The 27287-nt window shown below is 46.9% G+C and overlaps 1 protein-coding gene across 5 annotated transcripts in view; it reads right to left on the bottom strand.

Annotated features, from left to right (window-relative positions):
* Positions 1-27287, bottom strand: part of LOC126522032 (solute carrier organic anion transporter family member 74D-like) — an 89953-nt gene that overhangs the window by 12516 nt on the left and 50150 nt on the right. For 3 of the 5 annotated variants that reach the window (XM_055066218.2, XM_055066220.2, XM_050170809.3), the window contains exons 2-4: positions 16553-16886; positions 2216-2460; positions 1149-1401 (exon numbers count right to left, since the gene is read on the bottom strand). In XM_055066218.2, the coding sequence (XP_054922193.1) occupies positions 1149-1401; positions 2216-2460; positions 16553-16565 (511 nt within the window). In that variant the 5' untranslated portion in view covers positions 16566-16886. Of the gene's footprint in view, positions 1-1148; positions 1402-2215; positions 2461-14727; positions 15642-16552; positions 16887-22769; positions 23200-27287 lie in introns of those variants that run through there. The other 2 variants (XM_055066219.2, XM_050170808.3) reach the window with 2 other exon arrangements.

Genomic DNA, 27287 nt, shown 5'->3' with positions numbered 1-27287 from the left:
TGCCGTGTTTGGCACAACGAATACATTTTTCTTTGTGTGTTCATATTTGTCAGCGCTGGCGTTCGTGTTTCGTTTCTCGATGGGCGTGACGGTCGCAACTTGTATATATAGCGCGTTGGGCTCCACAATTTTCTCACCAAATTGTTTGTCGATGGCAAGACGGCACGGTGATGGTCATTACAGTGGCGCTAGGCTACATCGAAGGCCTACGATGACAGTGTACGCCTCGAATCCGCGAATAAGGCCCCCCTGATTTACACAGCCGTCAAACGCACGGCCGTCGCGGGACCATCGCAGCGCCGGCGTTTGACATGAGACAGCATTTTCTCGCCGGTTTCTGCTCAAAAATGGGATGCTGGTGACATTGAGAGCATCGGTAAACATCACCGGCGTGTCAATTTCGATGAAAAAAATTAACCGACGATTACGATACTTCCTAATGCGAAATTTGAGTGCAGCTGCATACGTGTTTTTATTTCGCGCTAATTAGCAGGCGTGGACGATCTGTTTCGTGCTGCACATTGCAAGTGGGGCGAAGTGTGGCGCGACTGCCTCGCTAATCGGGAGATCGCAAGAGGCAGCGTGTGGGTGACGCGTGGGCGCGATTCACAGCAGTCGCCGCAGACAGACCTGCGTTCATGCATCGCTTTGTTTACATATATGGTATTGGTGGCGCCATCAGTGAACAGAGGGCGCGCGCTACTATGGCGCCATTGCCGCCGCAAAGCTCGTCTTGCGCGGTACTACGCGTTTCGTCTCCCGCTTTCGTCATACCCTCCTCCTCCGTTTTCTGCCTGGTGGTTCCGCTGCACCCTCCGCCTCCCCCGCTATCTGCATCATGATACCGCTGCGCCCTCAATCTCCGCATTCCTCCTCGCCCTCTATTCGCAATCGCCGTCTTTCAGCCGCGCTCCGCGTTCACTATTTCATCTTTCGCTGTACTCGTTCGCTCGGTTACGAGGACGGCGAGGGACGACGCCGACGCTCGCCGCAGGAACGGGCGCTCTAGAAACTGCGTGAGAACACCGCCTTGTGGCGTACGCCGGTGCCGTGATATATGACGGGGCGGGCGTTTGATGGCTGTGTGAATACGGCCGAATAGCCGTCGCGGTAAAAACTAAAAGGGAGTGAAGGAGAGTGTCCCTCACAGAGGATGTGCAGTCCCGGTCCGTAGATCATGTAGGGCACGATGCTCAGGAAGCAGCTGAGCACAACGATGAGCGCCCCCATGCCCATGATCTTGGGCCGGCTGATGCGGTTTGCATAGTAGCCGGCCAGCATGTTGATGATGATGGGGCTCAGGTTGTCCGCGATCAGTATGATGCCTGTTGTCTGGCTGGACATGGCGAACCGCCTCTCGATGGTCGACAGCGTGCCCACGAAGTACGTCTTGTACGCGCCCTGCGAGTGAACGCCGATCGGAAAGGATTTGTGCGATCATTGGATAGAGCTCGAAAAAAAAAAGAAGAAAATAATCAATATAAACGGCGCAAAATGCTTTGCGCGGCTTGTGAAAACGTTCGTGAGGTGCTGAGATGTTGAGAAAATTTCAATCTTGTGAAAGTTGTATTTGGTATTTGGCAACTGCGTCAGCTGTCAGTTTACATCATTGATGTTTCTAAGAACACTTAGGCATTTCTTTTTTTTAAGGCAAGTACTGTCCTTGAAAGACTCGTGAAACTGCAGAATTGGATTGGCAATCATCTCTTATGACATAGTGGAAAAATGCCGCGTACCGTGGCCGTGTTTCGTGTTCTGTGTCTTTTCTATACTTCTCTTTCTGGATAATCGAAGCTAGCGTACCTTGTCACTCTTATTCTTTCTTTTCCTTTTTTTTTATTAATACATCACGAGCGTCCAGAAAGTCGCAGACGAGGCCATTTGACAGTAGTTCAACATGACAACTTCAGGGAAGATTTGACGAAATAGGACAAGAAGAACAGCACAGGGCAAGAATTGCCCCTTATGGGAGGTCAAGGCACAGTAGAATTACCAAAACTTTGCTGAGGTCAGTTATCGGCTTACGTAGAGAGCTACCAGAGGCTACTCGCTTCGTTTCTCATTGCTGAAAGATCACCGCAGCTGCGCGGCACAGCTCTCAAACCTGTGCAACAATCGCAGTATACTACTTGCTTTGGCTTGTCGGTCGGACGCCAGATTGTTCGCGACGTGTCTTACGTCAGTACAAGCTATGCCGCGATGAAGGTGGGATCACCTGCAGGACACCCATGAGGCTGTAGACGACGAAGAACATCCTTGGAGTGGCGAGCCGCTGCATGATCCGCGGGGAGCAGCTTCCCAGGCCACACATGTAGTCACGTTCCTCCTGGAGCTCGCCATCGGCCCCACCGCCGCCGGGGGCACACCCAGCTGCTGGAGCGGCGTTTCCGTTTGTCTTCTCGTCCGACCGCGGCAATTCCGTCGTCGCTCGCTCGACGGTCCATGGCTGCTTCTGAGTGCCTGTTGAAGGAGAGGAAGAAGTAAGGACAGGGGTGTGTAGCCAGTGTAAGGACCAGCTGGCTAAACTGTGCTGGGATAAGAGGGTAAAGGTAATCAAGAGTTGATAGAGTTTAGGTAAAAGACACAAGAAAAGCTGTGGAAATAACACGCGATGCAGTGCGCGGCAACAGTTCCAGTCTGTCGCTCAGTCCGCACGCCACGAAACGGAGCAAAACGTTAAGAACCTTCTGCGTTGAGAACGGTGTGGACCGGTGTCCGAGGATTCTCTTTTCCTAGGACGAGCGGAGATTTCTTAACCCACGTATAGCCCGTTCTAAAACTCTTTTGCAGGTGTGCACTGTAGCTAGGCCACTCACAAAAGGAGATTCTTGATCGTCTTCTGTCGGCCACTTCAGTGCGATATAAATAGGCATTCGCAAACGCCACGCCGAGCCTCAACTTGCTCGGCATGTCGTTTCAGTCTTTTGGTATCCCAGAAGTTGTTAGTCAGCGCCAGTGTGTGTCCTGTCTTTCTTCTTGTGGCTCGTCTTAGTTGTTTGCGCTGTTACGTTTAGTTCAACAGACATCAGACGGAGCTGCAGATGCTGATACAAGCTATGAAGGGGATCGTGTTGGTAAATTCGCTCGAGCTCGATCCTGTGTGCCATTGTGTAAGTGCGCGTGCCAGTGAGCGAGTTCGTGATGCCTAGAAAGTCGACCATACGTAGCGCGAAGCTGTATAGGGGAGAGCTTTTCGCATTTCAATGCGGAGATGAAGGCGAGACAGGAGCGACCCACAGATAGGCAGAGCTTTCTGCTCAGACCTAAGCGCGAGACTGTTCGTATATACGATGCGTGACAACACGTCTTTCTGATCTCTGAGTATCAGTTTGTTCTTGCGGAGTGATAGCCGGCAGTGATTGCCAGCTAACGCCTCTTGAAGCTACGTGACTGTACTACCACCATTACTGCCAAAGCATACAACCATACCAATTAAGTGCTTTGGAAGTAGATCAGGACATCTTGCTGAGACATTTAGTGCGCGTTATGTAAAAAAAAAACGTTGTTCCTAGTGAACAACGAACACAGGGACAAAATGAACATAACATTTGAAGAATACAGGACGCCCGCTGCTTTAACTATAACGTATAACCCAAAGATGTTTCATGGTTAGTCACCAAGTACCTAACCCCATTGCCAAACTACAAGGCCACGCGACTTCGAAAGATGTCGCACGGTTTTGTTCTTGCGTAGGCCACCATAGCTTGTTGGCTACGAAACCTCTCACAAAGGCAGAATTATAAAGATTAATACATCGTCCAATAGCACACACGACGACTGTGGCTGCCTGTTTTGTGTGCTATGCAAATGAAAAACTTATGTTGTGCATGTACGACCCAACCAGTGAAAGAAGTAAGCCAGCCTTTCCGCCACACAAAAGGCATTGCCGTAGAGGCACACGTCAAAGAGAACGTAAACATATGGGTCCGTTTTAAGAAAAAGCAGGAAACTGGACTCTGATTTCTTTTCTCGCGCGTGTGTGTGTATGTTTCCAGATGCCCTTTTTCGAAGAACGTGACACGTTCATTGATAAGTGCAGGCAGAAGCGCCTTAATAAAGAAATGAAGGAAGATGGGACGTGATGCGTAAGAAAGCCGGAAATCGCGAAGTACAGCAATGAGAGTTGACAGAAAGAAAGGCTTTGGGTCGGGTACATGGTTTAGACTAAATGTAATACATCTCCGGCGTTATTGTAAGGATATTCAAGCAGTCGACCTTTTTATGTATGGTCACCTATGTTTTTTGGTTTCTACGTTTTTTAATGTGCGATGCATTGATTTTAAAGGGGATGTTATAGACAAAGTTGCATATATCAAAAGGATTCAGCATCCTTACTACTACAGCAGCCGTGGGACCATGAAGCCAGATGATTCGCAGTCACGAAGCAATACCGTCTGCTACCGACGCAGATATTCGGGCCATTGCAGAGACCATTTGCCTACACAAACATGACACTGACGTTGTGACAATTCGTTCCGATAGTCAGGACGCGTTACGTGCCTGTACAAAAAATGAACTCCCGGATCATGTCCGTACTACACTTACCACTGATGCATGCACTAACACCCTGGATTACAGGTCCTCTTGGATTGAGGACCAGGTCACCAGGGGATAGTGGGAAATGAACTAGCTCATGCCTTAGCTTGCGGTCCTTTATCTCCGAACAGTTCCATTAAGTGGTCCGAGACCTATTGCCCCAGGAATGCCAGAGCTGAACATCTAAAACAACGCCGCAGGGCTCAAGAAATACGAACACAACAGGCTCCTCTTACCATCCCCATCGCAAACACACTAGGGATGATGCTGCGCTAATCTGCCTGGCACAAACACTACCCAAACGATGCTGCTCAAACCACATTGAGAATTGACGTGGTACACCAGCGTGTTAAATATGGGGGAAAAAAACCCAACCCACGTCATACTTAATGGGAATGCCCCAGAGCACTAACTCTCTTCTCCACACTTTTTCATTCGCCTGAACATCTCTCCCTACCTTCCCTTCGCCTGGGAAAGCTGTACCGCTCCGCCCGCAATAGCTGCATCCTACACAATGGCTTCTGCTGGTAGCCCACATCGAACACATGGGCACGTTGCAAGTGCTAGGCGGTGCCCTGTCTTTCCGACCCCTAGCGCCATCTGACGAATAGTTGCGCGAATGTGGTAGGATTACTCACGGCGTCAGCAGCTCGCGCTGCGTGTTTGGCGCCCTGTCAAACGGTAGCGATGGTGCGAAACAGCGTGCCGATAATAATTTTAACCAGGTTTCGGGAATTACAAGATCTTCATAGCTTTTTTCGTGAAAAGAATTTAGAGCAAGGAAGTCGTCTATTTGAAGTGGGGCACGTCTACGACGTGAGGGAAGTGTTGAACTCGCACGGAAGTGACTGCTAGGTTTATTCCGCAAACGAAAAATAACGCACCAGCGAGATGCCTGAAGCTCAGCGTAAGTTACTTCGTTATTTACGGACGGACGCATGAAATTATAGGCGACATCGATTCTTGAAGATCGGCGACAGCAGACAAATCCTAGCGGGGAGCTGCGATTACAGTGCTGGCATCGCAGGGAAGTGCAAGAACGCGGCGGTAGTTTCCCTGTACATACAGGACGGCAAATACGAATCCAAAACATCTAATCCAAGAACGTAGGGCGTACGAACGACTCGTAAGACGTACCTACCAGAGGTATTCTAACGTTGCTCTCCCCAAACACAAAAAAAGGGGATGAACTTACCATTTGTGTTAGACTACCCTGGGAAAATATTTTCGCCCAAGTTACTGGAAGTGCGATACTTTTATGTTGCGATTTTTCAGTGCGTGCAAAGGAGGTTTCAATAAACCACGTTGTCAAAAATTTTGGTGATCTCAACTGCCCCGTAGTTGATATGCTGGGCGCAGAAGTGTATGCCAGCTCAGCCGGCTGCACGCCCTAGCGCTGTTTGAATGGGAGAGGATTGGGAAATAGTTCCACAGCTTTACTGCGGTACAGTGTGGGAACAAACTACTTTGTTTGCTGCATATCCTGGTACGCACTGCAGGCAGTGGCGTAGCAACGGGGCCAGTGGGGGGGGGGGGGGGGGTCATATACGTCTGAAGACACACGGAAATTGTTGATATCTTCGCCTTCCTCGAATAAAACCGGGGGGGGGGGGGGGGGTAACAGACCTATGGGCCCCGGGTGCCAGACGACCTAGCTACGCCATTGACTGCAGGTGTCCCGTTGCTGCCATCATTGCTGTAAAAGCAAAGAATTCAGCGTTATAACGCACTTGGCATAACGCCGGAACATAAAACAGCTTATGCCGTCGGACGAGTGCTATCCAGTGTTGACGCCGTTCTACTTCATACGGTCGGCTTGGAAACCTGTAAAACTTTGTTCCTCGTGAGTTGGTGTACGTGCTTTGCAGCCCACTACTCAACGGCTCGGGTTGCACTTCGGCATTGCCCAAAAAAGGCAACAGCTACGCGCTAACAGTGCACAGACAGGCATTCCGAACGCAAGCGGGCCGGTCGTATCCTGCCGGTTCCGCGCTCGCCGCCGCGAGGGGCGCCCTAGTAGGCGCGGGAACTACGTTCGCAACCTGCCTATAATTACACCCTAACAAACGGACACAACATCTAAACCTTGGCCACAAATGGACTCCAAAAGCGACGGCTCGGACTAAGAGTCGTGAAATAAAGTTTATCTATATCTCTCTTATTAGTTCAGGTTCTTTAGTACTTGTGCGATTCTCGTTAGATTGCTTAAAAAAGAAAACGCTCAGTGCAATATCGCTACTTGACGGTTGACGATAGGATTCAATCAATACGAATAAAATAAGCTATAATAAATTGCGCCATGTGTGCAGTTTATTATTTTTTTTACAAATCAGTCAAAGGGAATGCGACACATTAAAACCGTGCAGCACACGGAGAGGTTCAGAAGTCAGAACGATGCCTTGTTTCGTTTACCACAAGGATACCTAATGGTACGGAAGTGGGTGAAACCAGGGCTGACAGTAGAATACACCCCATTCGAAGGGGCGATTCCATGTGTGATCTTGCACAAATATAGCAACATTCTAGAATCGTCTGACCCGGTTGAGGGCAGTGCAAATAAATTTACGTGATTAATTGATTGTTTATTTGATTCACTGATTGGGTTTAAAGTCCCGACACAACACCTTGACAGTGAGGGGCGCCGTACTGTAAGGTTACGCCATATACTTAACAACTGCACATAGTTGTTAAGAATTAAGTAGCCCTGCAAAGTAAGAAAATCGATTAAGCCATTCAATATCATGCGCTGTTGCATTAAGGGATTGGTGTGCTTCAGCCATACCCTTTACTAGGTATTTCTATTGGATGTATCTCTTTAATTATACGTACGTGTCTTATGTCGTGATTTATTTTTGATTACGAAGAACACAAGTCAGCTCACTCGCTGTATCTTGTTGTCCAACATGCAGTGGTGATTAGGCCCGGTGTACATATACTGTGAACGCCAAGGAGTGGAGGCATTTCACTGATTTTGTTTTCGAGAGCCCGTGAACGTCATCGTCGCCTGCTCGTGCGGTCGCGCGTTTCTAAATCTCTCTCTCTCTCTCTCTCCATATATATATATATATTCTGCGAGATACAGATCGAAAAGCGTCGCGGTAAAGGGGAAAAAATAAGAAGGGGGAGGGAGCAGGGGGAATAACGATATCTGTATGCACCGATCCCATGTGCCAGGAATGCACGCTACTAAAAAAGTTAGTAGGTTAGGTGCGCGCAGGCACGCAGGGTAATTTCTTATGACATAGGGTGCGCTGTGTGCGGATACACTACTCATTCCCATTTCGACAAGATCATCACGTTCCTGGTTCCGCTTTTCGGTTCGCAGTTGTAAACATGCTTGCTCTTGTTTCAAGCCGGTGTCATATTGCCTTGTTCCTTCGTGTTTGTGAATACCTACGTATGCGGCGCTCTTGGCACGCGCTGTGAGGAAATGTGGAAGGCTCGGCACATTGCTGATGTTTTCGCCGATGTTTTTCGCTATGTTTTCGCGTGGCATCATGTCTTGCCACCGTTGACAGTGCGTGACGGATTACAAACACATGCAAAGCAGTCGGAAAGAAGGAAGTGATCAAGATCTTGATCAGACGTTCGGCAGAATGCCTGCTTGTGCGGAATGTTGGTCGGTTTCACAGTGTTACAGTCGTTCACTGGTTACTAATTCCGTTTCCCCCGGGAAAATTGTTAGCTATTGGCTTCACACTCGGCCTGAACTTAAGCTAAGGCCTACGTAGTGCGAGGCACTAAAAGTGAATTCACCGCGATTGCTATAACGTCACTATAAGCGTTCATTTTCTATACCAAAACCAAAGATTTATTTACACGCTTGGGCACTTGAAGGTAAGGATAGTAAAAATAATGAACTGCCGTCCAAAGAGAGCTCTCTTGCTGTTCATATAAAATTTTCTTACCTGTGACAACATGAAAATATTCCGACTCGCCCGCGGTTTTCCATGCTTATGAAGATTGTTAAAACATTTCAGCGTTTCCGATCATTTTCACTACGCTCCAGAGTAAGATAGAAAATGTGTTCTTGCTTGACTCCAATGTCCACAGAGAAATTATTGGACACTTTATGCGCCACTGCGTGTTCTACGACGATCAGACAGTGTTTCTCCGCGCTAGAATTAAAGTCGGCTATTTGGCATAGATTGTTTACATACGAAAATATATAGCGTTGCACCCTGGCCGTAGAAAGTATGCATGCAGGAATGCAGACGGCTGATCGAGTGTCACTGCGGGCTCCGGGAAGGCCGTAGTACTCTTGGACCGCTTGCGAACGTGTAACGGAACGCTTAGGCCTGTGCGTTATGCACGCACGTTAACTGGCCGTCGTTTCCCTCTCTCATTTACTTTTGCTCCTTCTCCCAGCGCAGGGTAGCCAACCCCAATTCCCCCCCAATATCTTTCAGTTCCTTCTCTCCTCCTTTCTTTAACCGCCGATTGCCGCTTTTTGCCATTAAGTTTGCTTGGTTAGGCAATCGAGAAACTGTACTTTTAGTCAGAAAAAAAAAAAGCTCGAACGCTAGACGTTCACTTTAGAAAAAATGCTAGCCAGTGCTCAGTGCTGGACACATGATTAGCGAAAGCCGCTGCCCATCACCAGCGCTCAATTATGAACGAAAATCTTTGTGCATTGGCACCTCCTTGTAGTAGCATTCATGAAGAGTCCTCATGAGGTTTTGTTTTAAGTTTTGGGCACGAGCGTTTGACGCGACAGCCGTTCCGAGAATAATGCGTCAATATATACTCGGGAATTTTTATGCCTCTAGCCAACGTGCTTGCCCCTTAGAGCCTTTTCCTATGGTTGTAGTTTATCAGATAACGACAGTGATCCTTCAAACTACTTTACAACACTTAATATACGTACTCCAACGCCCTTAAAATTGTAATAGCAATGTGAGTTTGACGTTCTATCCGCGAGACTGACATTGATTCATGCCTATTATACTCAGAAGCGACGACAACGTTCTCTACTCACTAATGAGCTACTACTAGTTGCTCATTCGGCATGCGTCATTGCAAAGGGCGTGCTAATGGTAATTTATCACACCGCTCTTTCTTATTCTTGATTCAGATAGCTTTCCACAGCTCCGCTTACGCTTACGGCGTGCTCTGACGCTGCCAGCCGATGCCTATATATCTCGCAGGCCTAATGCAAGTTTGTTGCATCCGTATAAGCGTGCTTACATTCTTTGGTGGCTAAAGAAAAGCGATGTAATGCAGCTGCGTTTTCAAACTCGGTGACCGTGCCCACAGCACAAAAAAAAAAAAAAAGAATGGGGCTTCAGTTGCAGCCAGATAATACGGAACACGGACCTGTTGCCTGTGCAATGCCGACAACTGCCGTTCATTGTGTAACAGTATATATGTCATTCAGTACAGTGCTCATATTACGAGTTTGAAAGGAAGTCGAAACAGCGACATCAAGTCAGTGTACTGCTAAGGTATCATTTTTTTTATAACTCAGCTTTCAGTCATTCGGCGGGGGAAAAGTTCACAATTACTGGTGAAAATGAATGGCGAACTTATCCTTGAATTTAGGGCCGAAATCTCAGCGCCGTAGGTATGTCACATTGACGTATACACCATAGACCTTAAGGGTTGAAATTGGTCATTAACTCACACCCTTACACCCGTAAAGGGTGTGGTAATATAACAGCTTAATATGCTTCTTCTCTTTGTAATATCGCTTGCATTCTCTTTAGGTGCAAGGTACGCGTCTGGAAGGGCCACGAGCACAATATTTTATGTCTCTGAACAATAAACCGTTATACATCATTCCAGTCATAGAATAACCTAACCGCGACATGTGATTAAGTTTAAGAGTGCTTACCATGCAGCTGCGAAGATATTAGGCTTTGTCTAGTTTAAACAGCTGTTTTGTACTCTATACTCTATACTGTACTTGTGCGGCATTCTAAGTATTTTTTGTTTATATAGCTAACGCTATTTTTCTGATATATTTCAAAGTGTAGCTCACGGTGCAATACACGACACTCCGATACGTAGCCCGTCGACGCAGCGGGGGCGCGCTGGGAATATGCAGAACATGGGCGCTACAACGCGCTTGTTGGCTGTATGCGCTTGTTAGCTTCTCGTATGCACAATAAGTCACGGACGTCCGCCTACGTTCCAAAATGTGCTGTCGTGAGAAATATGAGCAGGAACATAGGAGCGCGTGTCAGATAGCCTCGAACCCTGCTATGGACGATACGTGGCGGCCGCCGTCAGAAACAAAGTGGAAAGGAGGACGCTGTTCTAATAACTGGTGGCACTCCCACCATGCGTCTCTTCATACAAAGTGCGGAACTTCGCATCGCCAGCGCGATCTGATAATCTGATATTGCGGTTACTGACAACTTTGTGCACCGAAGCGTGGCCAATAGCAGCGCTGTTTTGAAGCGCAAAACCTTCGAGAGATATACTTCCCTGGAAAACTTGTCCGTCTGTCTGGAATGCATGACACGATGCGCTCCTTAAGATATACATCAGGTCGGGGAGTATATCTGAAGATAGCTTACTGTAAACGCAGGAACGGGCGCCTAAGAGCATGCTCTTTCTCTCTCTCTCTCTCTCTCTCTCTATTAAAAAAAGAAAGAGTCGCTGTAAGTTACTGTACACGTAACAGACTTATCGGCTATCGGCTGCCAGTGAAATGCCGTAAGCTGCTGTTTTCGACAAACTCAGGCGCTGTGGGATTACCAACAGTTAGCGGAAGAGCGTACCCCTTTCCCCTCTGTTTTGGACAGCGCCATCCGCGTATCGCTCTCATTCGGTTTCGGGGCTGTTTGCCACGCGTTGGCGTGTTCCGGCTCATATTGCTCACGATGGTACAGTGATCAGCGATTGAAACGCGATACTCAGACAGCATGGCGGCCGACACTTTTTTTACGACACCGTTGTACGCTGGAGACATTGAGCTGATGCACTTTTGTGTCACAGGAAAACGACAGTCATTTTCACGCATCGTAACGCAATTGTGTTATTGTAGCACTATTATTGCACTAATCTAGAAACAGAGTCCGTCGTTGTTTTGTACTCAGTTGTATCATATCTTATTACACTAATCTTTAAACAGATTTCATTGTTGACATATTGTGTTTTATTATCTGTTACTTCTTCAAACAGTTTGTACTGTCATTTTTTGTATTATGACTGTTCTTTAAATCTACCGACCTGCTTGGACCCAAGGGTCTGCAGTATGTAATAAATAAATAAATAAATAAATAAATAAATAAATAAATAAATAAATAAATAAATAAATAAATAAATGGGCCCCCTCGGCGATCACGCTGCGCTCACCGTTGGCGCAAGAATCATCGCCCGCCATGCTGTCCGCGTATCGCGCTTCAAACGCTGTGCACTGTACGCCACAATATTCCTGTCGCGCAAAAAATATGATTAGACAAGATTGTTTCGCTATAGAATCGGCGTCGACACTAGGAAAACTTCCGATGCGTGTATACAAGTCTTGCGCAGAGCGATAAACTTGTATTGGTGGCTCGCCGGTGAAATACAGTCACCGGGGAAAGATAAACAATGTACCCACGTCAATATTTATGCAGTGGCCATGAGAGACAACGCCCTCACGAGCCAAGCTTTTTTGGCAAGCTATTTCTTTATGATCCCCGATGAGATAAAGGTGGTGGTGGTGATGATGATGATGGTGCTACATGTGGGATTAGCCTGCGAGACCAGGTCGTCAATTTCTATTCCTGAGCTTGAATCATTCACCTGTGGCGGCTTGTCTGGTCAGAGCGCAGCTATCCGTTACCGAGTTGTAACGACTCACAAAAATTTGTGCCCAGAAACTACGAAAGGACCAGGCTGAGGCAAGTGCGAAAACATAGCACATCAAGCTCAACATGTAGCTCATGTTTGCGTAGTTGTTTCAGTCTGGTCCTTTCGCAGTTTTTGCGCACAAATTCTGACCAACTAGCCCGCCATCAAATTTCCCTTTTTGTAATGACTCCTGCACCAGGAAAAAAAAACCGACCTGTTACGCGCAATGCCTCGCTATAGGTGCTTCACACAGGTGTCGCGTGCCACGTTATGCTTGTAAGTGGGACGCGCCGACCACATGCGAACTCGTAGCCGTCACAGACGGCGGTGCGGCCATTCCTGCGGCTGTAGCCAAGTTACCGACGCCACGTGGTACCTCCATGTTTTCGCCCCATGTGTCAGTAGTGGCAGACTGAAATGATTGTGCACTTTCCTTTTAAGTATAGTGGGGAGCTGCCAGTCAAGACATCGCAATGCCTGTCGTATGCGCTCCAACCCGTCTTTATTCTTCTGTAGATTTCCTTGACATGACCCGGGAACTCCTGCGACTAATTGGCCTAGGTAAACGTACGGTTGCACAGATCCTAGAGGCTTACTGCCAATCACAAATTCTTGTTGTATTTCCAGGCTGCGGAGTGTTATCTAAGAGCCTTTTGCGCATGTATCTTCGAAACCCACGCTTGAACTTAGTCGGCTGAAGTACTCACTCATTTGTTGCGAGTCATCCCGCTCATATAGAAGGTACTCATCTCAGCTGTCCTGTCCTGTACGTTACGTAGTCATTGGTAGAAATTCCTGACGCCTTTCAGTATTCGGAGTGGGCGATTCTTTTACGTCCCCTTCATCTAATCTGCGCTGTTTCCTCATCTTGGCGGCAAATCAGTGTGACCTCCGCGAATCACAAGTGCTGATCAACGATAATCACGCAGCTTCACATTTACACGGGAAGCTGTAACCAACGAAGAAGAAGACGAGCGCGTTGACCAATTCGCATTATTCTTCCATTTATCTGACACATGTTGCCACCTTTAGCTGGTAGTGCCGCGCGCCCTTGTTAGCATACCGGTTTATTTACCTTGATTTCTTTTTACACGCGTCCACGCCTCTCCGCAAATGACGTGCATGCGTGTAGAACGTATTTTCACTCGCGATTTGCTCAAGCCATCATGCGAAAGAGCACGGTGTTCCGCGTCGTCGCTAAATTGCTAAAGCTGGACAAACTGCATAGACTATATAGTGACAAGAAGCGTCTGTGAATGTCCGGCGGATTCACTGCAGTGAGGGAGGATCGAAAGAAAGTGTGCTCCGCCGTAGAGCATTTGATCTGAAGCGACCAGGGGTACACGCGAGACCTCGACAGTTTGACCAGCTGATTACAAATTTATCACCGCGGCCAACGAAGAAGTTTTTTTTTTAAAAATTGCAGATGACCACTAGAACAAGAACTTTAGGTGCCATCCAGAGCAGCGGTAGCTGACTGGACAAGGATTGCTGCAGTTTCTGTTGCGATTGTCGTTGCAGTTTTCATAGCTGTCCTTAAAGCTTTGAAAACAGTTGAATAGAACAAAGCAATTTCCAAGGTCCCAGAGACCTAAATATATTTCACGAAGTGCTTAAAAGCCATTGAATTTTCGACGGACTCCGCAGAATTTTGTTCGGCCATCTGGCCACAAGTTCGGTTCAGTTTCAAAATTCAAGCCTATTTCATATAGTTTGCAGTTCATATGGGATTTGGTAATTAATTTGTCGCCAGGCGTTCTTTGTGTACTACTACATTAGGTGGCGCGGCATCCCGGCCACGGCGGCCGCGTTTCGATGGAGGCAAAATCTGCAAACACCCATGTACTTAGATGTAGTTGCACGTTAAAGAACCCCAGGAGGTCCAAATTTCCGGAGTCCGCCACTACGGCGTGCCTCTTAATCTGATCGTAGTTTTGGCACGTAAAACCCCATAATTTAATTTTTAGTCAGATGTTGCGCCATGCAAAAGGAAACTTCCGCGTTGTCGACGACAATGTTTTCTTTTTGCGCTTTCAATCATAAAGTTGCTTTTAGTCTTTTAATATGCTTCGTCTGTGCCCTGGATGTCCGTTAAAAAATCTTGAATGTTTTTCTCGCACATGAGCGAGTACTGAGTGCAACTACTTTAACGATGACGATGGTACGACGGTGTTGGCACGATGACTTCCACCTCACGGGCTCGGAATCAAATCGCCAGTGACGACAAAGTGTTTTCGTTTCCGACAACATCTTCTGACAAATAAACACGATCACGATGTCTGTGAAAAACGCCACAACAGCTGCGATATCCCCCTCAGCAACTATCGCTGTAACAAAACTACCGCTACATCTGTACCAGTGGCATTCGCCATCGATTAAGAATAAACCACGTAGCAGGGTGCTACTCACCGTAGACGCGCGTGGCATTGGGCGCGGCTTCGAGCAAAAGGGACTGACTTCGAGCCATGGCTCTCGTTCGCGCTGTCGAGGAACCCGGCAGTTATCGATATCCTCGCGTCGCGCGTCCCCGCGATTTTCTTGTTGCGCTCGCGAGCATTGTCTTTCGCGCGCGACGGCGACAAGGGCGACCCACGCCGACAGCTGCAGAAAGTGGAGTCTCTCGGGGCTCGAGTCTCTCCCAAGCAACTGTTTCGTTGTATCACCAAAGAATGCAGAAGTAAAACGTTCGAGCACTTCCTTCAGCTGCGCGCAACTGCATTCGCGTAGCGTGCGCGAATTGCTTTAGAGGAACGAACGGAGTGAGGCCACGGGCAGAGACAGCGTTTGCGTTGGGTTGGAAAGAACACTATACCACTTAGCCTGCCTCGTTAGAACATCGCGTGTACCGCGTCGCAGCTGCGCCGTTATGACACCTCCCCCACACGCTGACTGTACATACGACGTATACGGCGAGCGAGCGTGACCTGAGCATCTGGCAGACGGCGGTTATGCGAGCCATGTGCCCTGGTGCGTTTCCAACGCAAAAAAAAGAAAATCCTATGACAGTAAACCCTATTCCACACAAATGGACGGATGGATGAACAAACGAATGAACGAATGTTTTACTGTTACACGCCACGTTTCATGAGCATAAATCGCGACTTCCACGATCGACCTTTTCGGCAATCGGGCCTGTGATATCCTCCACGGCTTGTACGAGTGCCGAAGATGGAAACGTCATTTGAAGGCCTTCGATGGTGAGAAGCGAAATCCGGACATTACCAGCAAAGCAATTGGCATGACATCAACTATTTGACAGGCACCAGGTCTCTACATGTTCACGTTTACATGGACGGTCGCGCCGGCAATGGAGGTGCGAGTGAAGTACGCTTGTCGGCTAGGATGTACGTCGTCGTCAACAACAGTAGCACTAGTGGCTATTCTGGGAGCCACAGATTTTATTTACATATTGGAGGCTACAAAATGTGGCTAATCTGTACGGACTCCTTATTGGCTTTAGCATGTCATGGAGATGTTTGTGAAAGACAAACACATGCACGAATAACGTATGCGATGCACAAGGCTAACACTCTGGCTGCTCAAGGAGAAGAAAGAAAGAACGAAAAGAAACTTGTGATATTGCAGCGGTCCCAGGATATGCTGGCATAGTTGGCAACGAATAGCAGACTCGCTGGCAAAACTGGCCTTAAAGACGCAGAACTTCACTTTGTACCGTTATCACGAATGAGTACGCGATGCATATCAAAAGTACTACTGAAAGGATTGTGAATGTCCCCCTGGGGGGTCTTACAAAAAAAAATACTAAGGAATGGACCAATTAAGAAGTGGACCGTCATCTGAAATGCCAGTTGCATGTCTCGCCGGCAGGTTACCACGCCCCCATTTTGTGATTTGGGGTGATATGTGCGTGTCCATTTGTCGCTATGTACTTCTGAAGGTACACCGGAGAGTTTAAGTGAGTCGTCTGTGTCGCATCAGCTGCTTTTGCAGGCAAAGCGCACTACCGTTTCAGAACGTATGGGTATTGTTTTATGCAGGGATAAATTAAAACTGTACCCTTCGTAAGGAAGGGGTCTGGGAACAAAACATAAATGATACCAAATTGAGTGGTGGTCATCATTACCATTTAGCGTCTTTTCACAAACAAAGTGTTTTTGGCCACAACCTGGATACCTTATCCAAAAGAAAGTTACCAACACCGTACTGCTCTTCCACCGCTCAATTACACGAGTCCCCCTTTGCTTCCGCATCGATGCGATTGAAGAACACCCACCATTTTGGTTCATCTTGTCGCACCCTGAGCCGCGCAGTCCCGCTGGTTTCCGGTCGTTCGAACTTTCGCAGCGGTTCTCCGTGCCGCTTCAGGTGCAGCCGTAGCGTGTACGGAGCAGGCAAACAGCGCAGGGCTCGCCAGAGGTGAGTGTAGAGACCGCGTAGAGACCGAAGTCGGTTCACTACGCGTGCGTGGCACGCGGACCACCACTTCGCTCGCACGCTGGGCACACACAGCTGTTCCTGCTCCGCGCCATTGTGTCACCACTGAGGGAGCGCCTCATCCTGTTCGGCGGGTGCCGGCTTGGCTGCTTTCTTTGCCAGTGGTCGCCCCTCTGCGCAGAGCAGACAGGAAACAAAACAAGATTAAACACGCTAAATCGGCAGGAGAAAAAAGGGCAAAGGCAAACGTGGCCTATTCATCAAAGCGTCGTTACCCTTTTTCGCCGTTTTCTTCTTTTTTTTTGTGTGTGTGTGTGTAAATTTCATCCGCGCTTCCTAACCACTGGCAAGTACTTGGCGAGTTTTTGGTTCTGACAGAATCCTGTCTTCCGGTTTCGTTGTGTTCTTTATTTTTTCTACCTTTTTTTTTCTTTGCTTGATTTAAACGGGGTTTGCTCCAGGGTCGGCACTGGTTTTGCCACTTTACATCAGGCGGTGTTGCATGTTGACGGGAGCTTCAAGGCGGCCGCGTCACAAGCATTCCAATTTGACATTGCTTCCTGCTATTTAAGCCTGGGATCGCGGTATGAGTCGGGTATTTCGTATCGAGGAACTGCAATCTCCCGATGTAGCTCAACTAAGCATCTTCATTTAGTGCAGCTTCAAAGCATCCCTGCTCTACAGTGATGAAAAAAATAAATAAAAGATATGTGTCGCGCTGTAGTGATGTCTATTCAGCTTCTTCATGAAAGAAAGCTTCTAGGATCTAAGGATGAAATGAGGTACGGTCAACTGCACTCACAAACTGTTTCGACGTCGGGGGACGCCCGACCTCAGTATTCCTGGCAAGCTCACTCATCACCTTGAACACTCCGCACACGCACACATGCACACACTTACTCTCTCTTACCCGCCTATTTTCACGTGCTAGAAGGAATTTCTGACCTGTTGAGAATATAAACATGCCGCCTTTCTGTATTTGATATTTTTTGGGAGATCTTTAAGAGGGTGGACATTATTCAGCGTCCTTCGTTGTCAGGTTCTATATTTTTCATAATTTGGAAGTAAAAACTTTCTTTATTTTTGAGCATTTCGTTCACTCAAGTCCAGCAAGCGCTGAATATGTTGCGAGCAGCGCGTTATACACGAACAGAATTCACTGGTTTTGCGGACGCCTGCATTTATTCTTACCCGTGACCAAGTTGTGAAAATTCGGGGATAAATCTTGTTTAGGCCGATTTTCATAAAACTTGTTCGGGGTGCAAAAATGGGCTATTGTCGCCTTTTTTACCCGAAGAACCCTACACATATTGCGCACTTCCTCTTTATATCCCTCCCCCTTTCCCTTACCCTCAGTGCAGGGTAGTAAACCGTACGCTCGTCTGGTTGACATCCCTGCCTTCCTTCTCCTTGCTCTCTGTCTCTCTCTCTGTCTCTCTATCTCTCTCTCTCTCGGCTATTCCGTTCATACAATAGTTTCACACCAATAAGTAAACAAAAAGAATAAATATATAACGAGAAGATAACAAACAAGTAACGAGATTGCGTGCTGCCACAGTCACTAGACGGAGGCCGCGAAAGAACAAGAATATAAATCCCGTTCACTCGAGCAATGCCAGCAACGATCAACAGCATAAAACAATATGACAAAACGTATCCTACAGTCATTACGCATCGCTGTGAGAGTTCACTAAATCATTGACGATCTATACTGGTTTCCCTGCGTACATTCCAGAAAGAAACCACCTCGCAATTTGTAAACGCACGTGGAACGCAGATCCCAAAGCACGCGCCTACATCTTCAGCCACAAAAGTAACATTAACGAACGGATGGTCAGGTTTCTGCTATTGCGATCATCGGCGATGAGCGCGACAGGATCTGCGCCGAAGAAAGCCGCTCTTGTACACACTTGTTTTTAGAAGCGGGAATGTCCAGGCAACTTCCTACTTCGTGATTATCGGCGTGGGAGTCAAGGTGGCGTATAATGTCCGTGTTGGCAAACACCAGACACCCTTAATAAATTGCGCCTCTTGATGGCGCTGTTGAGCAGAGGCCATGACCCTGAATGACTGAACAAGAAGTCAGCTGAAGATGTATGCCATAGAAAAGAAAAACACATTGTAAGTATATGGCGTCAAGTTCGCTATTTTGTAGAGAGAGAGAGAGAGAGAGAGAGAGCAATAACAGGAAGGGTAGGGAGGTCAACCAGACGAGCACGCGGTTTGCTACCCTACACGGGGGGGTGGGGGAAAGGGGAATACTATATACTAAAATGGCCACTATGATCTACAGCACTGCATTCCAAGATCATTTGTTTGGTGAAGTGCTAGTGCGGAAGAAATGTGTGACAATCGCATATGCAAGTTCACTTTGTTCCCCCTCTCACGTTCTTCTCCGCTTTCTTCTCTCTTCGCCAAATCTGCTGCCCCTGTGCGGAGTGGTAGGTCGAAGGCAAGGACTCTCTGGACTACCCGCCGACCTTTTTCTTTTCTTATAAAAAAATTCTTTAAAAGAAATATAGCGGTGTTGCTCTCTGTCCCAGTTATCCAAAAAAAAAAAAAAAAAGCGGAATCTGGGCACAACAGGATGCATTAGTTGTCAGGCCTGGAGATTGATATATGCCAAGTCAGCGCCCGCACAACGACGCCACCCCAAGGGCTAAGGAGTGTAGGTCGTCTTGGGGTAGAACTCGCTTGTTCAACATTTAGATCCATTACCGAGACCTCGCGCATCCGCGCAATGAAGAGTGCTCGCTGCTGTTTTACAAAATGAGAGTAAATATATTCTGTCCGGGCCCAGTACAAAAACCCTAAACAATTGAACCATACAGGACGAGCAGCCAGTATCGCATAATCGAGTCGCCATCGCCTTAAAGCGACAGTTTTCTTCAGCTCAGTGCAGCAGCTGTCCAGATTAGGAAGAATAAGTTGCGTTGTTTGCAAATTGAACATTGCGCATTTCGATTGCAAAGTCATAGTTGCACCTTGGCTGTGCACATGTCTTGTAAGGTACCTTGCGTGTAATTTAAATATGCTTGCTTCAGTAAAATTCGTTATTGGGTGCATGAATGTGAAGCTCAAATGTCAAGCACAAATGTCGCTATGCGAAATATGATGGAGCAGCTAGCTATGTTGTCGTCGCTGTTTATTTCACTGACAGACATACTGGAAAACGAGCTGCCGGATACCCTGACATCGCAACAGGCATCGATCATCAGTAATGAACACTCATGGCGAAAAAAAAAAAAAAAAAAAACGACCAGAAGAGAAGTCGACATAGGAAATGAAAGTTCACACGCCAGCACCATACACAGTTATCAATGTTCACGAGAATTTTACACACAATAAATCGACACCATGCCTTATCCGCTATCTCAGGTAAAGAATGGGCACTTATTTGCAAGATACTGAGAGACCCGTAGCCAGCGCCGTATCCGAAGTCTACGAAGCGCTTCAGGCATGCAAAATAATGAACTTGTACATAGCGCACAGAAGAAGCATATATCCCACTTTAGAGCAGACTAAAAATGCGCAAGATAAGATATGGAGGACATATCATAAACGAACACCATTAAGGCGAACTGAACTACACTAAAATATAGCTGTGAAAAAAATAAGGAAAAACATTTCTATTACAAATTTTTATTTGAATGAGACCTTCAGGTTTCCTTTTATATTAAAAAAATTTTTATTTCTGTTATCAGTGACCGTATTTATTCATTTTTGTATTGATCCCTATAGATACAGGGTAAAGTGAAATATTTGTCATGAATGCTTTGGCGAAATGAATTTTGTTCCTTTTTATGGTCCTCAGTTAACATATGTGTGCAGCTACATTTCCAATGTAAGCGTAGGCAGGCATATCTCTTATGCTCGAGCCAATAATTCTTTATTCTTTAAAAATATACGGCTGCTCAAACGGGGATGTCACGCCACTGAGCGCGCGGCTATATTATACTGATGCGGTTGATGCTTGGATGTGTCGCGTTCTGTCAGGTGCTCTGCCTCTTGTCAAATGATTTATGCAGCTAGGTTATCTGTGCACTTTGTAACAACTGCACCGCAGCGTTTGACCCCTTTCGTACTCCCTGAAAGCTGCAATTGTGAGAAAAGTGAGTCAGATGCTCTCAAAGCAAGCGGTAAAAAAATGTTTTTCTCGGTAAAATAACGGAAAAAAGCTAATACAACTACAGTACAACTACAGAAAGAAGCGAGAAACAGAATAAAATGGAAAAGGTGTGTCGGTAAAGTTGCGTAACTTTAACAAAAAGCGGCCGTGGCTTAGCTTGGTTAAGCCTGGTGATTGCGAAGCAATAGTAGCGCCCCTGGTGAGAGGAGCGGGAGTTAGGCCGCCGTTGGTGGCTACCGCCTCGCCTCGCGACGGCATGAGATGGGGCCCCGTTTTTACACAGCTGGTGTGCCGTCACACCGACCGTAGCGCCCCTAGTGAGAGGAGCGGGAGTTAGGCCGCCGTTGGTGGCTACCGCCTCGCCTCGCGACGGCGTGAGATGGGGCCCCGTTTTTACACAGCTGGTGTGACGTCACTCTAGGTCACGCAGTGTGACGTCACGCAGCGAGGTCACGCTAAAGGTCAATGGTGCCTACCACCGCCTCGCCACGGAACGGGCTGAAGTGCGACCTAAACTGGTATTGCTTCGCAATAAAAAAAAGATTATGTAGCTAAAGCACTACCTATGCAAACGAAGTCACGAAGAGCTCCGAGACTTCTCTGTTTAACCGCGGGGCGACCACAGTTCAAGGCCGCGGATCAGCCATGAGCCTTCCATGGATCAGCCATGGATCAGGCACCTTCGCTCGCACGGACCGCGTTATTCTCGTACTTTGATGCCTTGTGAATTCGATGGTTGGAATGAAGTGAGGGCCTTGTTCGTATCAACCAGTTCCGAACCATGTACAGCCAAATCTAGGTATAAGGAAACTTGGTTATTACGATATCTTTTTATTTTTATTTTACTGAAGGTTTCAATTCCTCGAAGCGATTTCATAGAACCAGATGCGTTGGAAACTTCGCAGCAAAGAAGTGAACTCAACGTCCCACCCGATTTAACGAAATTTTGGAAGGAAGTCTGGGTAGAACGTGGAGCAAATAACATGGCTGTGTCACGGACGTCATTGCCGTGCCCTTGTCGTGAAAGAGCACAAGAAATGCTACCGGCTTCGATGAGTGCGTAGGCAAGTCCATAGGCAGGCAAAAATTAATTTTTCTTTTTTGCTCTTGAATAAATAGAGTGTTATTCGCGTGAATGATCCGAGTTTTTTACGACTTAAAGAAGTTCTCGATTTAAGGACTTCGTTGACTTCGTTAAATGGAGGTTTAAGTGCAGTAGAAAACGGTCCAGAATTCAGCAGTTTCTTACGCAAGAAAAATAAATTTTAAGTGATCGCTAACCGACTGTATTTCCTTTGGCTCTGAATGTTCTTCGAGTATGCCAAACAGATTCTTTTCGGGTGTGTTTCGATTTTCCGCACAGATAATGACAGACGCGGAGCGCAGGTAATTACAGCTTTAGTTTTCCAATTATGATTTGTCCTTTTATCGCTAAAGAGCCTTGAAAGCCATTATTTTATTATGCCGTCGCCCAGGAAACGACCACTGTCTTCCGAACGATGCCGGGTTTTCCTCGTAGATCTACGCAGTTTGATTGATCAGGAGGAGTGCGCTGGTCAGACGCGCACACGAGAGAACGTCTCGTGCAAGAGGCAATCGCTCAAGGCTCCAAGTGGACGAACGTCTTCTCGCTGCAGCCTTTATTACTTTCACGCCTAGACGTGAGCGGCAGTCGATACCACTCCTTTTCAGCAGCAGCTGCTCCATTTGCACGTGATCGATCGCCAAACAACAACAACAACAACAACAACAACAACAATAATAATAATAATAATAATAATAATAATAATAATAATAATAATAATAATAACGAAATAGACATAGCATTTAGACGCGTTTGACATCCTTGAATAGTATATCGCAAAAAAAAAAAAGAAAGCACACGAGAAAAGAGAACACTTGACTATAGGTGTGTAGTTGTTTTTACTTGTTTCAGTGAAGCCGTAGCGAAGTGTGCAGTCGGCCATGAAAGTTTACCGGACGCAAGTTCCTATACCAGGTTGCAAAATCTACTACAGCTAGGCTGAAACTCCGCTTCCCAAGGACGGCATCCTCTCCGTTGCGCTTCCGCAATAAATCACAAGACCTTAATGTTTGCCTTTGTGTCCGCGGCAAATGGATTGTTGGCGATTCTGTATACCTGCGCGAACGTCTTCCATTACGTCCGTTGTCTTGGACCACGCTTCGCTGTTCCTTGTTTGCCTAGCCAACCAGGTCAGACGTTTACAGGGCGCAGTCACTCGAACCACACGCATTCCGTATCGGATCAGAGTGCACGGGGGGATCTTCCGGTGCGACAAGTGGGCTGCCGAGCTAAACGCACTGGCGAGAGACCTCAAACGGCGAGGGTACCTCGCTCAGTGACCGCCGCCGCAGTCCCTGGACCTTGGCGCCGACGCGGAACCTTGATTCGACAAGGCCTGCCTTCCCTCACCGCCTCTCATTACGTGTTTCGCGCGATACGAGCGCTGTGTTTGCCAGTCTGATAAACGCGACTGCGTATATGCGGGTGGCAGGCGGCCTCCAGCTCTCTCTCTCTCTCTCTTTCTGCCCCAAATGGTTACGTGCAATGTGGTACGATTAATTGGGGTTACGCCCGGAGAACCGGGATTGCTTGGAAACGCGCAGAGGCCATGCCGCAGTTTAGTGTCTCGCTTCGGGCATGGAGGCCAGCGAAAAAGACTGCGCAACAATTCGTTTCCGGCTGCTGCTCCCTTTCAGCGACGGGTAATCACGATGGACAATAAAGTTTTTATGATGATGATGATGGACTTTTTGTGTGTGTTCAGGCGTGTTGTGGAAAACAAAAGCTGCAGTGTTTGTTGTCGTAACTGGCATACCAATGAACTGATGCAAACAAGTGCCTTGCGTGTTCTTGCGCGTACCTTTTTTTTTAGGCAGTGCCGTCGAATCCCATGTTCAAGATGTGAATAATAATTGAATAGCGAATAGAGCTCGAGTATTAAAAAAAAAAAAAAACAGACGTGCCTATGGAAAAAATTTACGCTGTCTCTAGGTTGTCTATATTGAGCTTTCGTAGCTCGTTTTGCATTGTCTTACTGTACTTGTGGCTTTTGCTTATGCGATGCTTATGCTTTGCTTATGCTTATGCTCCCGAAGGGTTTGCTTTATAAACAGCAATCGACAACAATGTATATGATGTCATAAGTCCACGGGCTGTGAAATCTATAGAACTCACAGAAAAACGTCTTTGAATTTTAATATACACCGTCTAAAGTTTTTTGCGAGTGCGTTTGGCAGCTCGTCAGCATGCGACATTCAAAGATAATGTAAAGGTTAAACAAAGTATTTAAAGATTTAGATACACTTGGCTGTGTAAATGATCGAACGAGCTTTTTCTGGATTGTGCCACCACCCCGGTTGAAAAGGCTCTTCACATCACCATCATCATCATCGTCGTCGTCGTCATCATGACCATCATGACTTTGAATCCACATGAAATTGATGACGGGTGAAATGACGCTCACGCGCAATGCACACTGCAGTCGCACAATATAATCATCATCATACTTTATGTCGTGCAGGACGAAGGCATCTTTCATGTGATCTTCAATCACTGCTGTGTTGCGCTAGCTGATTCCAACTTGCGCCTTCAAATTTACTTATTTCATCATCCCACCTAATTTTCCGCCGTCCTCGACCGCTCTTCCCTTACCTTCTACACTACACCATCACGTGCGTCCAAGTAAACTTATACGGGATAATTTATAGTTAAGCTAATCTTGTGTGCAACCGACTACAACTAGCGTGGATTTCACTGTTCTGCCGCTTACATAACCCTTGCTTTATGTTCAAACGAGGAAGTGTACGCGACTCTCCTGTCCAGTCCTCTTTAGTGATCGCAGGTGATTTCATTGGAAAACGCAAACGTGTGTCAATGCGTTTGATGCCTGCGCATGACGCGTTAAAGTGCGCGTCTGCCCTTTGAGCGGACACAGCTGTCGCGGTTTTGAGTGCCGTTTTCCTTGTTGCTCACGTTTTCCTTGTCACTATGATTGAGAGCGTGGCTTCCTCGACCGGGAGACTTTGCTCTCCGTAAATGGACTGCGCAACATGGGTTGGGCATGCAAATGTAAAACCTGTCGGGCGTTATATTCTCAGCGCCTGTCCTACCCTTCACATCCGTGTATATTCTGCAGGGATGTTCTAATGGTGAAATTTACGAATCGAACCGAATACGAGTATTCAAGAAAAATTATCTTCGCATATCGCATTGAACTTTGAATGTTTTCTTATTTCTAAGCAAACTAAAATATAATTCGGCTTGCCAGGAATCCGACCGAAAAAACAAACTTATTTACCTTTTTTGATACATGTATGTAATGCTGTTCACAAATGGATGTCCAGTCACCTAAGCAGATTGCAAATGATCAGCACCAGGTTTCATTTATCTGGTGCACTATAAGATGACATCATTCTCAAGAACAGACGCTGCAACGAAAATTCGTGTGCTTGCAAATGAAGCCATCAAAACTTTATAGAACACACCAAGCTTAAAGCATACACGTCTACACCCATCCCTTCGACTTCGACCTCCATCTGGACTCTCGACTCGAAACAGCAGTAATTTGCCGACTGTGGCTTGGTGTAGCCTACACAAGATCCTTCGCCTTCCGAGTCGGTATGGACGACAGCGCGGCTTGCAGACACTGCGGCGGCGAGGAGACTATCGAACACGTGCTTTGCCACTGTCCTCAATACAGCGCGCACCGGCTGTCACTAACAACCGCGTTGGCACGCCTTGACGACAGGCCACTTTCAGAACAGTCAGTTTGGAATGCAGATGTGGACTGTCGTCGCAGCAAAAGTCGGTCAAGGCTTTGTTGACTTTTCTACGTGACAGTGGCCTATTAGAAAGACTGTAATGATCCCGTCCTTTCTTTTTTTTTCACGCCTTACTTTTGTCCTCGCTCTTCTTTCCGTCTTTACTTCCCCTTTCCCTTCCCCTGGTGCAGGGTAGCAAACCGGAGGTTTTGAGTCTGGTTAACCTCCCTGCATTTCTCTCATTTGCATCTCTCTCACTCTCGATGAAACGATTGAATGTTCACGTCACCAGGGCCCGTATTCGCTAAAAGCTTTTACACCAGAATTGTTCGTAAGAGCAGATCAGCCAATTTTGATGCTGGACATATCATTAGCGAATGCGGCTGGCCAATGGCAATAAACAGTTACCAACGAAAAACTTTGTGAATTCGGCCCGAGATTCGTACGCTGCCTAAAGGTAAGGTGTTATAAATGATGTCGAAAATATGGCGTTCATGACGTGTTTCCGGCTCCGCAATCGCTTCCGGCGCATGCTGCTAGCAAAAGCATGGCCTTCGAAATGAGCTGCCGTAACCTAGAGAGAGCCGTCGCTGATACCTGGATTTGGACACCACATATTGGATGACGGGAAATTATCGAACATGTGTTATCTACCATGTCTGTGCACTCTGGGCCTCTGCGTACAACCACGGCTGCAATCATTCAGGACAGGGCCCTCTTGCATCGAACACGCGTTCTTTCTATTATATTCGAACAGACATGAAATCGACAGCTTCGAATACTCAATTGTCGATTCGAATGTGAATTGAATAGGAAAGATTATTTGAGCCGTGGTCAAACTTTTTAATATTCGCACGCCCCTTCTTTCTTGCGCTGTTCTTGAGCCTAAAGAACGAACCATGCAACTATCCTAGGAGCACGTGTAAGATCGACAACGCAGTGGCCGATAGCTCGTTGTGCAAGTTAGCAACAGGCAATCCATGCGAACAGTGAAATCCATGCGAAGGAATGGAATTCAATATGCGCCTGGCGTAACCTTCAACGACGATCTGGCCGATCCGTCTGCGCGGATTTGAAATTGTTCCAGCATCATAATCGAGGCTTAATGAAACGGCTTAAAGTGCAGCCGATAGACGTGGAGATCTCAGGTGACATTGCATAACTGATGAACGTTCGGAGGTTTCTTGAAGCCAGCAGCACTTTAGGAGCGAATAATTATTTGAAGACCGATAATAGAATGTATAATCACAAACTGATAAAATATAAGCGAATATAATGTGTCGTCAATTAACCGTATTCCATTTGTCCGGTATTACCCTTGAACGTGTGTATATCACCCATTGAAACATTAATGCGTTTTTATGCTACCTGACTTCAAGCGTTTTTATGTGGACCTACTTTACGTTCCTTTACGTGACTAGTCCTTTTATTCAAATCTGTGCCACGTGCTTGCGTCCCATTAACTTTGTGCGCAATTGTGATATGGGCTATAAGCAATACTCTATTAGTAAAAAAAGTTATTAAGCATTTATCTTTTGTGATAATTGGGAGGTGAGAGCACTTGCAGACTCAGTCATTTCCCGACTACCCTGCATTAAAAAAAAAAAAATGCGATATGCCTTTTCCGCCGTTGCTTTATTCCTGAAGAGCAGAGGTGAAG

This window comes from Dermacentor andersoni, chromosome 6, assembly GCF_023375885.2.
Source record: "Dermacentor andersoni chromosome 6, qqDerAnde1_hic_scaffold, whole genome shotgun sequence".
NCBI classification, from domain to species: Eukaryota; Metazoa; Arthropoda; class Arachnida; order Ixodida; family Ixodidae; genus Dermacentor; species Dermacentor andersoni.
This window is presented reverse-complemented; position numbering and strand designations above follow the sequence as displayed.